Source organism: Acanthisitta chloris, unplaced genomic scaffold (assembly GCF_000695815.1).
Source record: "Acanthisitta chloris isolate BGI_N310 unplaced genomic scaffold, ASM69581v1 scaffold27338, whole genome shotgun sequence".
Taxonomy (NCBI): Eukaryota; Metazoa; Chordata; class Aves; order Passeriformes; family Acanthisittidae; genus Acanthisitta; species Acanthisitta chloris.
Window position 1 is genome coordinate 22,625 of NW_008686961.1, and position 19,820 is coordinate 42,444.

At 39.8% G+C, this 19,820-nt stretch overlaps 1 protein-coding gene across 1 annotated transcript in view; it reads right to left on the minus strand.

The window, feature by feature from the left end:
- Window positions 1–19,820, minus strand: part of ABLIM1 (actin binding LIM protein 1) — a 130,162-nt gene that overhangs the window by 1,404 nt on the left and 108,938 nt on the right. The window contains exons 14-23 of the mRNA XM_009080407.1: window positions 14,516–14,620; window positions 12,189–12,236; window positions 9,797–9,943; window positions 8,109–8,200; window positions 7,868–7,973; window positions 5,787–5,836; window positions 5,429–5,489; window positions 4,327–4,334; window positions 2,987–3,061; window positions 1–75 (exon numbers count right to left, since the gene is read on the minus strand). Coding sequence (XP_009078655.1) covers window positions 1–75; window positions 2,987–3,061; window positions 4,327–4,334; window positions 5,429–5,489; window positions 5,787–5,836; window positions 7,868–7,973; window positions 8,109–8,200; window positions 9,797–9,943; window positions 12,189–12,236; window positions 14,516–14,620 — 767 coding nt within the window. The remainder of the gene's footprint in view (window positions 76–2,986; window positions 3,062–4,326; window positions 4,335–5,428; window positions 5,490–5,786; window positions 5,837–7,867; window positions 7,974–8,108; window positions 8,201–9,796; window positions 9,944–12,188; window positions 12,237–14,515; window positions 14,621–19,820) is intronic.

The window sequence follows — 19,820 nt, forward strand, 5'->3', positions numbered from 1 at the left end:
CCTGGTTCTGTCTACATCTTTTAGTATTTTATTTCGCCCTCTGTTGGTCACCATGAGTATTTCATATGGAAAAATCTGTTAACAATGTATAAAAGGGGGAAAAAGAGATATTTATATTTATATTCTAAAGCAGAAAAGAACAAAATGTGTCTCATTTTCATAAACACACAAATATTTGTTTTCCTTTTCAAAGGCAATAACAGCTTCTTTTTGTTCTTATAATTTTTTTCCTAAAGCTGAGTGAAAGATTAGCCAATTTGGACATAGTCAGAACTTGTTTAGTCTGGAATTGCCTCATATGGTAAAGTCACTGCGTATTTTCTCACCTCACTGATTTTTATGGTGTATGTAATACATCAGCTCGCTTTGGTGTGCCAGAGTCCTTTCCAGTCAATATACTTTCTCATCTGTTGATGTGTAAGTTTATTAAGGTAACTGCATTTGTCATTCATTGGTCTAACAAATGGTTGTCAAAGCATGGACAGCTCTAGGGACTGTGGGGGCCACTGCATTCAACCTATCACATGATTTTCTTTGCTTTTTTGGATAGCTAAAGAACTCAAATAACTGCCCACTGTACCTGCTGGCTGTGCCATACACACATGGATTAAAGGAGATACTTTCATAGACATATTAGTCTTACACACCTTTATCTGCTTCAGAAGAGTTTGTGTCCAGCACAACTCCCATTAACATTTCCCTTGTTTTCTCTTTACATTGCAAATAATGTCCAGAACTTACACACATCAGATACTGGCAAGTACTCAATTCCTTACTGCATGAATCATTTTACTTTTGTTTCACTCGTACAGGTTCTTTGTTTGAAGCAAACTGTTTTTGTCAGTGGGTCTCAAATCAACGTAATCTAACAGAAACAATGCTGCTTGGAAAGGATTTCAGAAAGTATTAAAATCAGTTTCCTCTCTGGTAAATAAAACTCTGTTCTAGGATTTTTTAACTTGGGCAGACACTTCCATGCCTGGAATGGCTTAGGAGAGCTCATGTTCCATCTGACAGAGCCTCTCTAGAGCCCTTTTCATTGCAGGTCTCCGTGGAGTAGGAGAGCAGCATTCCCAGACCCCTCATCCAACCCCTACTGAAGTCAACAAGGTTTTTCTGTAAACTTCAGTGGCAAATGGCTCAGCCTTTACTGTCATTTATAGTCTTCTCTTACTTGCCCACTGTTAACACCATCAGAACTCTCCTGGAGAGATAGCTGAGCTATTCTCAAATTCGCTTAATTATATTTTTTCAACATCAGAAGAAATTCGACCTAACCAACTTTTGTGCAGTACTATGCGATTAAGTTCATTCCATTGTCAACAATTATCCCAATGAACTTTTCAAAAAATATAATAAATAACATTCAGGCATCAATGAACACACCACTGAGTTTATTGTAAGGAATAATAATTTAAATAACGTGTGCTTACATACCAATTGTAAGATATGATTCTTATGAGATTCTGACATTGTCACAATTGTACAATGAAGTCTATACTTGGAATTACATTGTTTATGTTTGATACTGGAAATGGCTACCATATACAGCATTATAGGAAACTAAAATGTAACTTTTCATATTTAAACAGGCAGAGTTTAAGTCAAGATCTACGGTCATAAGTACATTTTATATTTAAATATTCACAACAATGCATGTCTCAGCCTGGGGTGGCAGGATGCACAAATTCTGTCCTTTCTGGAGAACCAGTTGGTAAGATTTGGTCATTCTTAAGGTTACTGATTTTCACTTTTTATGTGTTTCATGCTGACTTTGAATTGGCTTCTCTTTACTTTATCAGGTTTAAGTTAGCGTTGGACTATTGACATGAATAAAAATACTGCCAATTCACACATGCTGAGGGTCTGGCATTGCCTTTATAACCATCAACACAAAGTGATCTATTATCTTGTGAAAATTCCCATAAATTTTATCATTAATAAATACTGACAGAATTTGTCACCCAAAATAACATTCCCAATCACTGGGTGCATTGACAGCAGTGGTGGCTGTAAGAATTTCTATTGCACTGAAAGAGAAATTATTTGGAATAAAAAGTAGTATCTCAGGAGTTGGGGAAGTCCCCAAGGTCTTATTTATATAATATATAAAACAACTTGTAACTATACATTGCACTGGGATCTCAGCTTATAAAGCCAGGGTTATTGCCTTGTACAGTTTGTCTGGAGGTGACTCGGAAGCACAAGTAGTAATCTTGTTTGCAAAACGAGCTCCTCACTTAACGGCAGAAATTCTGATCTTTGTAACTTTGGCAAAATCATGATTTCATGGAAGGTTCACCAGCAATAAAGTTGTAAGGTTTAAAACACAGCCCTGGTTGAATTCCCTCTATAGATTATGTCGGCATCTCTAGACATAGCTGCAAAAGCTTTTAATTTGTATCTTAAATTATAATTAGCTGACATTGTCTCTTTTTCCAATAAATCTCCTGAAGAGTTTCTCATATAGGGAATTCAACATTATTGACAGGTGTCAGGATAACAGTGCCGAGATCTAAAGAACAGATCCAGACAGACATGGAGGTATCTTACTTCCAATCAAAGATCCATGTATTTCCTTCATTTTTTCATTAAGACAGCCTCAACACTGTGTTGTGAGCTACAATATTCTGCATCACTTTTCAAGCTGGACAGATCAGAGACCTTCCCACTGAGTTTGGCCTGCTGTTTTGCTAGTGGAAATCTGTCAGAGAACTAGGATTGAGCACCTTCAGCATCCTCCACTTTGCCTCTAGCAAAGCTTCCTTACCCCAAGCAGCACACGTGGGCTGCCCTCAGCCTGCCTGAGTACTAACACCTGTAACAGGCAAAGTCCAGAACAAAGGGAGAGGTTTGGCACATAAGGAGCAGGGACTGAGGTGAGGTCAAGAAAAACAAGGGAACTAAGACATTTCCCATATTTTATCTGCATTTCACAGTCAAATCTTCACTGTTGTGAAGGAAAGTGAATAACATCTGCACTTGCCTTTGGCTCCAACATGTTAGGCATAGACACTCCTCTGTCCATTCTCATTCCAGGGACATGACCATCCGGAAGGGACTGCATCAGATACAGGTATACATCAGACACATAGGTTACACACACAGAGGGTAAAGGCACTCAAGTAGTGGTGAAAACAAAGGTGAATTTGCCCTGAGACTTCCTTCAAGTCTTAATACTTTTTCTTATTATATAGATAACTGCCATGGCTACTGTTTATTACTTCCCTGGTGCATGCAGAGGGATCTTTCAGTCCTCTCTGCCACCTTCCTGTCACTGCTAGGGCTGGTGACAGCTCCCCACTAGGCCTACAAAATCACTTTCCAGGTGGACCTGAGAACCCCAGGAGAGTGGTGGGCTCTTTCCCACCCCAGTGACTAAATAAAGTTCTTTTCTAGTCAAATATGCAGAAGCAGTAATTCAGATCCCACCCAACAGCACACAAAGCACTCCTACATCTCTGGGCTTTCCCTTCCTGTAATTTACTGTATCAGCTGAGGAATTTTTGGTTTTTTTGTCTCTACAATGGGAAATTTTAACTATGAACACAAACAGGGATAGGGTGAAAAGGTGCTGTTTTGACACAGGTAATATTTTTAAGGAAATAACATTTGGAGCACAATACATGGACAACTCTGCTCCCCTCCCACAATCTTATTCTCTTTCCAATCATCATGATTTTGATACACCATTAACAAAATTATCCAAGTAATTAAACTCTTTCTTAAACTGCCATTTCTTATTGTGATTGTGCTGAGGAACCAGCCAGACTCAAACCATTCTGGAAAAAAACCTGCAGGCAGTAATTGAAGTAAAAAGGTTTCTATTTGCAAGCACACCTCTTTCTGGCTCATCTGTGATGGCAGCACTGTAGAAAACTATTGTTCAGCCATCTGCTCTGGAGAGCAAATTCCAGGGTAAAAACGAGGAGTTCAAAGCTCCTGGTATGGGAGAAAATTGCCTCCAGAAGAGACTTTCTGTATGTCTCTGAGGTCAGTACTAGAGAGGATGGAAATAAATCCACCCTCACGTGTCCAGAGATGACTGTTACAGATAACTCATATACAAACAGACAGTGGATTTTACAGAGCAAGTCACAGAACTGTTGTGAGCTGTCTCAACCCGGCTCTGGGGAGGTAACAAGGAGGAATCCGAGGCTGTGCCTGGTTTTTTGTTGATAAGAATCTACATTGGTGATTATGCTTAAACATGCAGGAAAATCAAAGCTATTGTCTTAAGAAACCCTTCCCTGTAGCAGAAATTCAGACTTCAAGTAGATGCTTTAAGTTCTGTTGTCAGTTGATTGATGAAAACCCGTACTCTACCTGGAAATCTGGAAAGCAAAAGAGAAATCTCATCAGCTTTAGAGTGTGGCGAAACAGGAATCAGTCACAATCTACCAGATAATCCTCCTGCCTTCTGGTCTACCTGATCTTTCCAAAATCACATCTGATTCTCTGAGATCAGCAATCTTCCTGATTTTGGACTGACTTTGTAGAGGCAAACATTCCAAGTGTTGCAGTCCTTTTCATTTTGAGCAGACTTCTCATTCAGGAAAATCACATCACTTTGGAAATACTAAGAGATCTGCAGCCACAATCAGGTGAATGAAGAGCCAGCTAAAATTCAAATGTGAAGAGCAGGATTCAGCTCAACTAACCTCTGCCATAAGATTGTCTGGAGGTACTTGAGAACCATCTGGATGCAATCCTGAGCCATGTGCTTTAGGGTGGCCCTGCTCGAGTAGGGAGGTCGGACCAGATGAGCTACTGTGGTCCCTTCCAACCTGACTGATTCTGTGATTCTGTGACTCCTCCACAGCCAAGAGGCACAAGCACCAACAGAACATGCCTGATCATAAGGTAGCCCAGACAGTCAGGATCAATCTCATTTCAGAAAATAACTAGCCTTTGTCTTTCTCTCTCAGTTTAAACATTTCATAATATTAACTCTCCAAGTTTCAGAACTTCATAAATATTATTGTCAATTTTCATTAGGCAATGACTGATACCACATCCAGCTCATAGTCATAATGAAAACGATGAGTAGCAATGAGAATTAGAAGGCATTATCCCCCTTTCTTCTCTGTAGCACATTCTTTCAGACTTCACAGCAGATGGCAATTTTCAGAGAAAGAAAACACTTTAACAGAACTCGGTTCATATTCCTGATAATATACACATTACCCGCTTTCCATTTGAGCCCGTGCTAAAGCAGTCCCTTGGATTAAGCAAGGATTTAGCAAAGCAAGCCCAATTTTTTTAATAGGTATTTTAGGTGTTTGAGTTAATTGTTGAGTTTACCAGAGGAAATACTGAGGAAATACAAAGTAACCACATCTATAACGTCAAATAAAACAGCAGAAATGATCAAACATCATGACATATTCAGTAAAGAAGTGGCATGTAAAAATGCCCTCAGCCTTACCTCTAACAGCACCACTCACATCGCCGTAACTGTTGTACTGACCAAAATCTGTAGACACTGGCTGTAATAGGAAAAGAGGGACATGCACATAAATTCACAGGTCATGACTTCACCAGCAGGTTGGTATATGGGGAGAAATAAATTAAGTCTTACTTCCCCCTTAGTTTTCACATTTCTTGAATTGCTTTCTTGCCTTTTTAACAATGTAGTTTGTGGGAAGGGAAATAAGGTTTTGTCTGACTCCAGGTGGTCTTGTAAGAAACATTAATCAAACTGAATATCTGATACAGTTAATATGGAATAAATACCATGGATAATTAAAGCCACCTTTCGCTTCTCAAAATCACCATCTTCTTACCCTGTGAAGTCCATTTTTTCCATACCCGGGAAGAGAAGAGGTTTTGGAGGCTGCAGCATGTGCTGTTGGATGAGGAAGGGAAAATATTATACTGGAAAAATCCCATGGAAACTCAAAAACTAGAACATTTGAAGAATCAATTAACATAAAATACACAGTTAAAGGAGCCAAGCACATAGACAACTGAGACACACTGACTTTAATACATTAACATCTCAGGCCCCAAAACAACACAAACTTCCACACACTCTGAGTTACACACAGCTTTATCATGCCATGGTGGCAGGTCATCAAGAAGGGACACTGTGGTTTTTCCTGGGTCAAAATCAAAGTGTTCTCCACTGAGTTGAAAGTAATGCTCACGGATCAGCCAACTGAGCAAAACAGCTCTTTACTCCTTAGCTAGATAAAGTTTTGCTGTGTGACTTAAGATGGGACCAAGGAAAAGGACAAGGACAATCCAAGATCAGCAGTATGACTGGATAGGTTCCCTGTTAGGTCTCTCATGCAGTTCCATTCAATTCCACTCTCCTAAGTGGCACATGTGGTTCATGTATCATTATGCTCTCTGAACCTTTTATGAATTTCCTGTCTGTTCTTCCTACTCAACTATTATTGCACTAGTGTTCCCACAGCTTCTGTTGCTGCCCAAAACAAGATGCATATGACTAGCACACTCCATTCTCTCTGTATTCACATGCTTCAGCTTGCTATTTGTTACCACAAAGGAGAAAAGGCAATTAGTTTGGTCCCACAACATTGTAATCAACAGATGCTTTGATACTGACTTCAACAGAAAAAACAGCAGAATGGGCAGCACTGAGTGAGTTCAAACACATTGAGGATTTGGCATTCTGACACAAAATTATAATTATGGAAATGCCGAGGATGCTTTTCAAATACAGACAAAAACATGGATAAATTATAAAGATTGTCAGCATAACGATCAGCAGCAACTCTGTAGTTAATACAGCTCCTTCAGACAAGATCCTCCAAATAAAAATGCAATTCTGGAATTTTTTTAAGGTTATTTTTAGCACACAAGGGTGGGAAATGTAGAACTTGAGGCACTGTTGCTGCCAGCAATAAGCAGCTTTGGGAAAGGTACCACTGGTTCTACAAAAGACAACTGATGGCTGCACTGATTATCCCCACAAAGATGGACACATCTCAAATAAAGGAGTCATCCAACCTGTGCTAAGGTTACCAAAAAACTCATAAGTTCTGAGTTGAGCAGGCAGACTCTGGCCCCATAAAAATTGCAGATAGTGAGGGAGAGCCACAGGCATCCTTCTCCAAAGCCATCAAGGCAACACAATTATACAACAGGGAACACAAGGAAATCCTAAATTTGCCTGGCAGCTACTCCAGTGGATTACTCCAAAGAGACTCATCTTGTCCCTTCTTGGCTCAAAGTATAGCAGCTGTATTACAAAGACCAGCGAATGAAAAGAGTGAAATAAAACCCCCAAAACCTTCTCTAGAGATCTCAGAAGGCCACAGATGTATATCAAAGTGTGCAATGAGGCAAAGAACCTAAGCCACCAATTAACCAAAGTTAACTTTTGTGCTTTTGCTCTGGAACAGAATACACCCAATCGAAAGATCAGCCAAGGTCAAAACACTGCCTGTGTTTGGAATGTGCAGCCCCAGTGCTTAATGTTGCTGATTTTCTTTCCCTGGGAGAAGAGACTAAACAAGGATAGAATCCACAAACAGAGATAGGAACCACCAGTTTATGCAAAACGAGTGATTGTAATTTAAAAACCCAACCTATTAGCATGTGTGTGATGTGATAGTCACTGAACACATAACCTCACTCCTTATCTATATCAGAACATCTCTCTCCTCAAAATTGCCTGAAAATCCTCAACTTCATATTTCTTCGAATTAAAAAACAACCACGACACTCCTACCCTCACCAAAACCTGGAGATGAATTAGGCCCCTCTTTCAGGGGAGATGACTGAATATACACATATTGAGCAGTCTTTTCCTCGTTATCTCTCTTCTGGGACACTGCTTCATTTGTGTACACATGGTGTTCATTATTCACTGTTTGTTATGAGCTTTATTGCCTACAGGAATTACCTGGAGAATCGTAACGACTGGCAGAAAGGGCTGACCTACCGCGACTCTCCTTTTCCATCTCTTCTTTCAATATTAACTGTCCCAGACCAGAGTTGAGCTATAAACGGCAATTAAAAAAATAGATCAATAAAAATAAAGCCCATTGCGACATTAGTGGAAATTGCTTACAGCATACAAAGGGACACTTTCTGGATGGTGTCCAGAAACAACATGAAGACGAGTTTATAACCACCTTCATGAGCTGCTCCTCCTGCAGCTGTCGGCGTCTCTGCAGCTCCTCATCATCCTCCTCTCTTCCACTAGATCTGCGTCTCATGTCAGCTCCTGCTTCCATAAAACCACAGTACAGAGAGAGCTTTGTGTACCAGTTCAACCACAACTTGAAGATTTCGATGCTAGTTCAAGGTACTGGTCAGTTTGATTTGCTGAATAAACAAAGCAGTATTTTCTTGCAAAGTCAAAAGACTTTTTCAAAACTCACTCGTAATAAAACTCACTTGGGTAGCCTGCCTGCCCTGTGGCTATTAGGTTTGTTATAAAATAAACTAGAAATTAAACTGCACATGAGTTCCAAACTGAGAAATGGTCCTGGATACAAAAGCTAGGATTCAATGTAACAGAGGACCCAAGCTCACATTGCTAGTTTAATAGCACCAGGAACTGCATCAGTGGCTGAAAACTTAAAGTCTGATCTACATTTACACTCAGAAAAGCAAATCTGAATCAACATTTCAAATGAAAAATTAAACTATATTGGTCTCTATAACGAACACTCATATTTGAAATAAACAAGGCATTATTTTTAGTCTAAAATGGAGGAAACTGATTCATTGCTAAAGCTAAAATTAAGACACAGGTGTTCTGCATTTTAATTCCTTAATTTTTATGGAATAATTTTTATTTCTTGAATATTCTTAAGAAATAATCCAATTAGGATTTCAGAACACTTCCATGAATCCATAGAATGTTATATTGCTGCAAGCATTTTTCTGCACAGGCTATATCCAACCCTCTGCTAGACAAACTCTGTTTCAATGTTCCAAGTATGCAGATGAGAGAGTTTCAAGTATGTAGATGTTATCCTTGTGACTCATGTTTGTCAGGTCACAATCCTAGCTAAAGGACATATTCAACAAATTGCTGCTGCGTGTGCAGCCCCTTCAACAGGTCACTGAGCTCTCCCACCCTCTGTTTCCTCTCCCAGAGCTCCTATCACAATCCTATTGTGATGAGGTTTCTTCACAGAAACCTGAAACAAGCAACACACCTCAGTGCTTTGGACATGATTTCATGAATGAACTAGTCTGGATAGATTATTTCATCCTACAGAGGTCAATAAAAATAACAGAAAACTAATACAAAGCCAAAAAAAATTTTAAATGATGATGCACATGAATTAAAGAAAAGAAAATGTGTATAGTGCTACAACACAGAAGAAAAATACAAAGTCTGTAGAAACAGTAAGTCTGAAAATCAGGACTTATTTAGTCTGTTAATTGTTCCAATTCAGTCGCTGCTTCTTGCCATGAAATTAGTCATGTGGTTGGAAGCAATCATATTTTCTGTGGCATATTTGCTATTAGCTTAGGACTAAAAGATTAAATAGAATAACTGAAAGAAGTCAGGCTTGTGTGACACACCACATTTTTTAAGCTACTGCACTAGAGTTCACATAATTTGCCTATGGGTAAATATCTGTGTGATCAATTCCAAAGTCCTTGAGCAAAACCTCTTCTACTTGGCACAATTCAACTGTTTTCGATTCAAACACTCAGTGGTCTCACCAGAAGAACTGCACTTTGTGGTGAACATCTGGAGTGGACACAATCTTTGCTACCTGTTTTTACAGCTCCACTGTTGATCTAGTTTGGTTACCAGTACCTTTTAAGCTGCATCGCTGTACCATGTGGGTTTGCATACCTATGGCCGCAAGGGAGGGAGGACCTGGCCAGTGCTCTGTCTCAATCTTTGGTATCTCGTTGGGTGCTGGTGCATGAGCTGCTGGGAACTTGGAGCACTTGATGATATCTTCGGAGGACTTGCTCTGTGCTGCCAAAGCAGCTGCATCTAGATGGCAATCAGGGAACTTAGCTATGTAATAATCTGGATCAGTAGAAAGGTCTTCCTTATTTCGGCAAGATTTTTATGCTTTACAAGAGGTTAATTTTCCAAAGCAAACATTTTCATGTTTTGCTTTGCTAATTGTGATTTGAAGCAAAGTAATGCCTTTCTCTTGCCAATAGACTGGAATTAAACCTTCCTCTCCTCCCACATCCCCACCCCCAAAATAAGCCCAGATCAGCTTTAGGTTTTACTAGGGTTTCACAGTGTTAGAATGATTAGGCAAGAGTGAGAAAATTTGGCCCAAGAGCCAATATCTCCCAACTACAGCTGAGTATTAATGGAAATGAACTCAGATTTATGTACTGATTTCTATTCCCTCTAGGGCAAGAAAACAAATAGTTCAGAGGAACAACACATCTTTTAACACTACTGATGCTAATTATTTCCTGTGTTTCTGTGAAAAGCTGCAAAACAAACAAAAAGAAACCCGAAACAAAAATATTTATTTAACTAGTGGATTTTTCTCTGCTGCATGCCCTTGCTTATAGCATGCAGCAGTAGTAAAAGCAGATGTGCACTTATTAATAAATACTAAACTCCATTCAGATCAACTTGGCCGGGAAAGGCACTTGCAATGCAAGGAACCTCACCAATAAAACAGCTCAGCAGTGGGGCATCCGCTTAAGATTCCCTTCTAAGCCAAAGTCTCGTAAAAGCATGTGAGGATGTGCATTGTGGCTTTCACTTCTTAACATTAAAAAGCAAAAAACAATCCAATAGGATTCAGTTTACATTAAAGCCAGCTTTAACCACCTCTTAACTGCCAACTTCACCTTCACTTACATGAAGCTATTGCATCAGAAGGAAGGGTTCTGGGCTTTTTTTCCTATTCTCTTTGATTTTAAACAGAAAAACATCTGTTAATGAAGTGATGCACTGTGCTGCTCATCCAACACATTCAGGCTAGTTTAGGAATATCAGTATTAGATATCACTGGGAATTCTGAGCAGTTTATGTTTGGGAAACTCTCAGCATAATTGCAGGCAGAGTTTACAAAAGCATGACTTCAAACAGTACTTACGTATTAGAATTGGTGATGTCAGTGGTTAAACATTCACAAGTTAATAGGAGGTGAGGAGATACATTAAAACCATAAAAATAAACAGAAACAATGTTAAGACTTTTTCCAAAATGAGCATATGGTTTGAAAATTAAAAAAAAGAAAAAGAAAAAAACCCTCATGTAATACCAGAGCAGTGTAATTTGCAATGCTCACTCCTGACTACTGAATGGACTTCTGGGCCTTCCTATTCATCTCAGCTCAATAGCTCTCAGCCAACTGCTCATCTATATATCCTGGAGTACAGTTAATTTGCTACTTAACCCTAAATACATTTCATTGGATAAAAGGTCTGCAAAGGGATGCACACACAAAGTCCTTAAAAAGTGGTGTTATCTGTCTTTCACAAAATTAAAAAAAATCATAATCTATGCAGAGTTTTCTGTTCACAGCAGAAGGGAATAGTGAACACACTCCGTTACAACAGAACCTTTCCCTGTGGTACCAAAGTCAGGCAAGGCAGTGGCTTCTGCCATCACTGTTATTTCAGACTTGCTACAACAACATCAACACCAGAAAGCTTAGAGCACTAACACTGCTTTCCAACTCAGAATCCAAACACCCGGAAAAACAAGTACAGAGTAGTACCTGAGCTGCATCACAGACTCTGAGAATCAAATTAGCCCTGTCAGTGATGTCACCTATAATATCTTCACTAATTACCCTTACTTTAAGCCACAGGTGCATTTGGAACTCCAGTCTAACATCTCATCTTTGCTGTTGAAATAAACTATTGAACTGTGTCTGTTTAAAATAAGGGTATTTCATGAAGTTCCTGTCAGAGAACAGCTAATCCATTGTAACATGACCAGTACCTGTATTCTGAAAATACAAACTTAAAGAAGTGAAATACCAAAGGCATCATAATGCTAAAGAGAGCAAAATCCCAGCTAATGGCAATTTTGTCATTAATATCCACATGGCTAAGATTAAACCATATGATCCAAAAGAAACAACATGCTTTAACATGTAATCACTTGGCAGGGCATGCAGTAACAGCTGTTACAAGCTTAGACTACTAAACTTTTATGCTTACAAAGTAAAAACTGAATGCTTTTCACTAATCTGCACATCTTTTAATTCAGCTGACACTCCAGTTTTGAAATAAAAAAGGGAAAGATCACTTACCGTGCTGTTTGTAGATGGGTGGCTTCCTGTAAATGTTGACACCTTGATCTGTGATTTAAGAAACAGAAAAATGGGAATATAAAAACTACTTCAGTTTTAGAGAAAGATAACTCCAACACTAAAACAACAGACAGACCAAATCAAGGATGTAGCACTAGAAAGAGCCAGGAAGCTATTTCTAGTATTATACAAAATCAGATTATTTGAAGAAAAGGAAACATAAGAACAAGTGAAAAGTCAGAGACATGTGGTATGAAGTCCTTTGGAGTTGATTCTGTAACATGTGAATGTATCAAGTAATGAACCATTACTTTTAAAGTGGGATAAAAGTTAGAGAAGAAATGTAAGCAGGCAAGACATTTCAGTGATGAAGATACAAGCCATTTGGGGAACACCACCCCAAATAACTTCTGGAAAATTGTGCTTCAGTTGTAATAGCTCAATTTTCTTTCCAACTGACTGGTGGATTGAGCAGAGGAGAATGCAGTGAGCCTACAATTCTCTTCTAAATCCAAAAACAGCTGCCTAGGACACTGTTTAGAACCATCAACAACAGCCACACCTCAGCGAGTCGAAGGGATGCTTTATGCAGTGTTAACTGATATGCTACTAATTCTCAAACCACAAGGATAGACTTCATTTCTTTTATTTTCTGCAATTATTTTTACATAAGGCCCACCACATTGCTTATTATCTATCTGAAGCAGAATAAAAGCACTTCCCACAACTCCAATGCAGTAAAACTACAGCATGTCTAAAAGATACCATATTTTTACAAATAACAAGTTAAACCAGGAAGCATTTTGCTCTAAACTACATTCCCACCCAAGCCAACGTTTCATGTATTCAACGCAGCCACAAATACAAAAGTTAAACCAAAATCAGCACTGTGGTGCACAGATGTGCCAAAATCTTATTAGAAGAGCAAATTGAGCCACTGGGAACTAGAAAATTCATGTCAGAAACCCACTTTGCTACTTTATACTGCCTGAAAAAAAAGTTTCCAGTTACATTAGAATGAAAGATGAAAAGGAATTTCAGAAAAACTTGCGGTGTATCGCAGACCCAATTAAAGTGCTACAGGAAAGCTAACCCTAAAAATCTATTGAACCAGAGGCAAATCTTACTCTGCAGAACCCTTACATCCTTAACTAAACAGGCAAACTCATTGCACACAAAGACACTGTGGCATTTCATTCTTGTGTGTGATCTGTTACGGCTACTTGACCAGCAAATAGGTATAAACATTACAAGGGTAAGTCATGCAGTACTTTTGCGCACATCCACACCAGAAAGCTCTAAGGAGGACAGGAACAGCTCCTTCTGTGGCTGCACTGCACCAGCTGACAAGGAGAGCTCTCCCACCATGCTTGAGATTATTACTCACAGCTACTCATGCAAGTATTGCTTTAGCTTACGCAAGTCCAAGTGAGCCAGGTTAGCTTAAGCGGTTAAACCAGCTGACCTTAGCCAAGCCAGGTCAGGCTGACTGAAAGGGAGTGTGCACGAACAGTTTATTTGCCAGATTTGAGGAAAAAAAGAAGGGCAGTAACTTCTGGCAGTGCAGAGGGACACTAGGCTGAAGGGGACCTGAAGAACAACTGGATATAATAAGGCTTTCAGCTAGCACTGATGCAGTCAGATGCATGTCCACAAACCAAGGGACACACAGGCTCATCCCATCAAAATCCAACACAGATGATCTTCTCAGATGCTGGAACAACTGTGGAGCTCACTTGAAACAGAGACTGCCCTCTACAGAGAGCACATCCTAAGGTACACATATCCCTGTGATCTGCAGGTCTCTCTGAGGACACCAAGCCATTGCATAAAACAAGCAGAGCAAGATTCTCATCCACTTTGAAAAAAAAAAGGAACACTAAACTAGAACTTTTGAGTCCAAGACTGAAACAGGTCACAACAATCTGAATGAACAACATATGCAGTGGCTCACTGACCACCTCTTTTCTGCATGTGAATCAAAAACAACTCCTCTAAAACTAGCAGAGCTATGCTGGTGCTCAGCTGGTGCAACTAGGAGAAAAGCCAAGCCAGACATAGCTCATATACAGCTCACAGGCCATCAACAGACCCTGAAAACCAAGGCATTCTAACTTTGAAACACCTGACTAACAGAATAGGCAAAAATCACAATAAACCCCCACATTTAAGGCACTACTCCTCTCAGCAAACCCAGAAGCAGTTCCGAACCCTGAGGGTGCAACCCATGGTAAACAGTGTGAAACGATGGAGACAAGACAAAAGTTACAAAGGCTACATTCTACACTGTGACAGGACACCGAGACACATACAGTGCCAGCTCCTACCTGGAACATGGAAATGTTTAGGGGCCTGAGCGTAAGTTGGAGTGAGAGGGCGACTGTCAGGCCGATAAGGGACAGGGGAGTTCCGACCGCTGGACGGCTCATTGCCTCCAATGAAAGAATGGAGAAAACAAAATGAGAAGAGGGAGAGCAATAAAAAAGAAAAAAGCAAGCCCTATCAAACCCAAACGAAACCGGTGGAATCAAAACCTCCAGGGAGAAAAGAAGTTGAACAAAAATATAAATACAAACAATAAGGCAAACTGGTAGCCCTGGTGACTTTTTTTTTTTTCCCCCCTGATATTCCTGCAGAGACAAAAATCCATGTTCAGGCTGGAGGTGAGGTTTGAGCAGCTCAGACTCTTTCTGACAGCATGCAGGCAGGAGCTGTGTGCTCGTAGCTGGTGATTAGATGGGCAGTGTGGAGAAGAAGAATGAGAGGTTACTTGGCAATGATTATTTAGTATGGAGACTGATATTTGGAATTAAAGGCGCAAACGTGGAGCATAGATAGTAGTTGATATGCAAACCCAAAGCAGATAGAAGCAGATGCTGGCAGTTACTACAGTTCACTAAACCAAAAGACTACAGAAACTAGAAACAGAAAACAGCTGTTAGGGTCACTTGGCCCATATCAAAAGGCAGAACTTTTCCTTACACAAATCTTTCATTGGGAAAATTCTCATATGGCAAAATAATTTGTAAAGCAATTGAGCCCATCTGGTGGCTGCACCCACACCACTGGTGCCACTCCAAGTCTCTGTCAATGCCGAATTTGCCTCTGGTGACAATACTTCACAACTGTTGATTTAGCAAATCTGAATCTAATGCCTAAAAACTTTAGTTCCATTTTGCACACATGGTTTGTTCTTTTTGCAGGATTACTATGGCAAAATAATTTGTAAAGCAATTGAGCCCATCTGGTGGCTGCACCCACACCACTGGTGCCACTCCAAGTCTCTGTCAATGCCGAATTTGCCTCTGGTGACAATACTTCACAACTGTTGATTTAGCAAATCTGAATCTAATGCCTAAAAACTTTAGTTCCATTTTGCACACATGGTTTGTTCTTTTTGCAGGATTACCCTTACTGGGACTACTTCTTTGCCTCCTAACAATGCACCACAGCAATCCAACGGCCCTGAAAGTTCCCATGCCTTGTCAGGGCAAGAGGAGTATTGTAGGACCATGCTGGTGGATCCCCAAGTATCAAGACATAACAGCCAGATATACAAACACATGGCTGTGTGTGTACCTTAAAAGAATGATGCTGCCTTTAAAGCTGTCATTCTTCAAACTAGTGCAAACTTGCACAAGGGAAAACCATCCACATGGGTGCTTATTTTACATGGGAGAGGGTGACCACAACAGTTAAAAGTAGGGGAGCATCAAACCCCTTCCATTTTTCAAGTATGCACAAGGGCTTAAAACACCCTAGAATGGCTGAATATGAAAGCAAGAAAAAGAAATGGGGAGTGGGAGGAGGGAACAGAAGTACAGAAGGGCTATAGAACATACAAAAAAAAAGAAATGGCAGGTCTCCTTCAGACTACAGGTTTCCTACATGTGGTTAGAGGGCCCAAAACCTTGGACTCAGCACACTTCTTATTTGTATATTTGGGGTGAGGGAATAGGTGTGGGAGAAGGAAAAAGGTTTTCTTTACAATTGACACAAAAATTCCTCTTTTACTTGAATGGTCATCTGCCGATCTAAAAGGCATCAAAAGGGAGAAAAAAATGCTCTTTACAAACCTCACAGAGAGATGTGCCACAAAGGCCTCTGCCAGTGTACAAGTTAACAAGTTTTAAAAATTACATGCACAGTTTAGGGGTCTTGGCTGTACAAAATTTGTCCAGAAGAATGCATGTGCAAAATTCTGTATTTACCACTTTGGCATCTCAGCCCTAAATGACATGATGTTCTTTCAGACACATGATGGTGGTTTTCTATTTCAGGTGCAGCAATACTGAGCTTCTGGCCAGGTAAGTGTTAGGTTTGCTAACTCTGAGAAGTAGTATGAACGTTTAGTTAAAACATTACTGGCATATCTCAATCTATGGTCTTTTACTTAGAATTCCAACATTGTATTCTACTTCTCCAGCCTCTGAGATACTGTGATGGTGAAACATCACTGATTTTACTTACGTCTTTGGTTTGTATTGAGAAATTATGAGTTACTTTTCAGCAAAATCATTGTTCTATAAGGAGAAAAAAACTCCCCACTGATATTGATATAGTCTCAAGATACAGTTCATCCTTTACAAAGACATGTCACTTTCTGTTTCTAATAGCAATTAGTACACTCTATGAAAGAGAAGAAGCAAAAGGAATTTATGGACCTGTGGACTTGTCACAGCAGAGGAATCACAAATACGTTTACCTGTTGGGAATTAGTAGTCAAAATGTGGATATGTTCAATTTGCAATTACCAACACTATGAATACAGGGAAGAAACCCCTCTTATACCCCTCTCTTTCTCAACTAGACACATTTAAGTATGTTGACACTAATAATGTATGCTGGCTAATCTTGTATCTGGGACACAGATAATTTGTTTAGAGAGAACTGGTAATGTTGTCTAATGAATCCAGTACCAGGTAGAAAATTACCATGGTATCATCTTGCACGTGATGCTTTACAGATCTCTCTGTTGACTTGTATTTTCTGGCCTTCCTGTGCAGTCTCTCTCTTCCTAATCACACCTACTAGTACTGACTAATAACTCTACACTCTCTAGGATGGCAGCCTCATTACCTCCAGCCTCTGCAGGAGGGAACAGTACATCTACTTAGATTCTCATTAGATCATCCCTGAGGAGCCCACTCCTGTAATGAGGCTTAAGTGCTTCAGATGCAGCTGTAAAATCATGCACAATTTATGGAAGCAGTGCCAATATCCGTGGAATGTGCACATGCACATAGGAAAGCAGAGGTCCTAGCTGCCTGCACTAGCCTGCCAGAGCCTCATGGTCAGCCTGCTTTGCAGATTGGTAGGGGCTGTGCATACTCTGAATTTGGGTTCCTTGCTGTGCCTGCACAGAGAAGTCTCTCTTATTGTCTCAGATATGCCATAACTACTGTTAACTCCCCGAAGCAATAAGAGCACTCCAGTTAACCAACATTTTAGAATTAACTAGTTCCCATACCCCTAGTACAACGTTGAATTTGTGTGTGTAGGTGGTGGAAGAGGATATTAGGAGAAAACAGAGTAATTTTAATGCAAAAATCAATCACTAGAGCACAGCAGCCTCAGAAGTGAAATTCAGGGTGTTTTTTTCCTTTCATTCTCTTCACTCCATCAGGTAGTTCTTGTTTTCTATAGCTCAATTTGTTAAGCAGGTTGCCTTAGCAGTCAGGAATATAATTGCTTGCCTAAACACAGCAGAGTGTAATGCAGGTTCCTGCTGCCTTCTCAAGTGCACACCACTGGGCTCACTGTGTGATTCACGAGCTCAGTGCACAGAATCAGGCCAAAAAACACATATGCAACCAACACTGAGCATTCTGTCAGCTTACAGTTTAGTTGCTTGACTTCTGAATAGACATAGGGAAAGGAGATCAACAATACCTGAAACCCTAAGTTCTTCCTACCCAGGTTTTGTCAAATTATCCTTCATCATCTTATCCAAATGTGCAGTCCTTAGTTCACACACACAACTGAAAATCATAGAACAGCCAAACCAGCTGTTTTCCAGAGCAGAGCTTTCAGCTGCATCCACAAAACCCTGGAAATAGTTATCAGGTACAGAGGGCATTTGATTTCAGAGACCTGCTTCAGGGAAGGAAAGCAGGAACCTGTGAAAACCACAGTCCAAATTCACTATGAAGGTGGGTAGATTCCTCATGGGAAGGTCTGTGAGCAAAGGAATACACATTACTTTACAGCTCTTTTTACATGGAAATCTGATGGGGGCTTTGCAATATTCTTGAATGCCTCTGAAAAATTCTAGGCATGTGAGATGAAATCCTGTCTCTCAATGAGAGTTTTGTCTCTGATTTCAGAAGGGTCAGGGTTTCTTTCATTTGTGGACTTGTTTCAATTCTTTCATAGCAAAGACAGTAGTTTATTGACATAAGACCAAATTTAATGAAGACTCCAAATTAGATTAAATGAAGTCTAAGCTGATGCATATTACACCCTCTTCCAGCTTGTACAACATGTATGTTGCATCAACAGTCTCTCACTATCACTTTCTGGGGCATATTTAGCCCCTTCACTCCTCCAAGTTCTTTACTTTAGGCTATGTCTACAAGGCTTAAGATTATGCTTCTTTAAGCATTATGATGTATCAAAACATACTGACACTGGTCTAAATGTCTATTTTCCTGGCTTGATGACACAAAATAACACAGGTGTAATGTGTCACATGCCACTTTCATTATCATTATGCTGTTTGGAAATTATGCTCCTCTATCAAAGCAGTTTGGGCATGATCCATATTCTCTGGCTCCTAAAGAGAAAAATCCAACTCCAAAATGACATCTTTATGAAACCTTTCTTACAAACCTATATCAAGTTTGTCTTCTTGTAAAAGTACAAGTAAGAAAGGTTGGCCAAGTAAAAAGGAGATCACATGATGCCTCTTCTTTGAATCCCTGCAAATGTATCTAGCACATCTAACTAACCCCAGACAGTGCTATCATTCTCATTTCAGACATATTCACAAGGCTCCAATTCCCTAACAGACTCAAAAGTGCTACTCTCTAGGAAAAATAATGCAGTTCTTTAAACTCTGTAAACAGACATACAGATACCAAGGCAAACCCCTACAGACAGGAATATCAGGAAGCTGCATTAGATGCAGACAGTTCCAGAATAATGTCCCTTTTCTGACCCAGTGTGCTTCTTTCTCTGAACTAGCTATGAAAAGACTACTCCTTCAATTCAGCCATGTGAATCACAAGACATGGGTACCTGTTACTTGCCCCTTCTCACCTGTATGACATCCTCAGACTGTGCACACTGCACAGAGATATGAACTTCAGCTTTCAGGAGCTCTGCTGAGTTATGACACATAAATGCTGTCCAGGCCCAAGAACTTTATGTAAAATTTTCAGAAAATTGTGGATTCTTACAATCTCTTCCATTACATATCTAATAAGAATCATACCTAATCCTTTCTCTACAGTGCTTGTAATCCCACGTGGCCTTTTGGACCAATAACTGAGATAGATACCTAATCTATACACCAGGTAATTCTTTGAACTCTGAAAACAATAAGCACGGATTTCCAACAGTTCTTCTCATTTATCTGTTGAAGAAGCTATTTTCTCATCAGAAAAAAATAATGAAAATGCCACTTGAAAG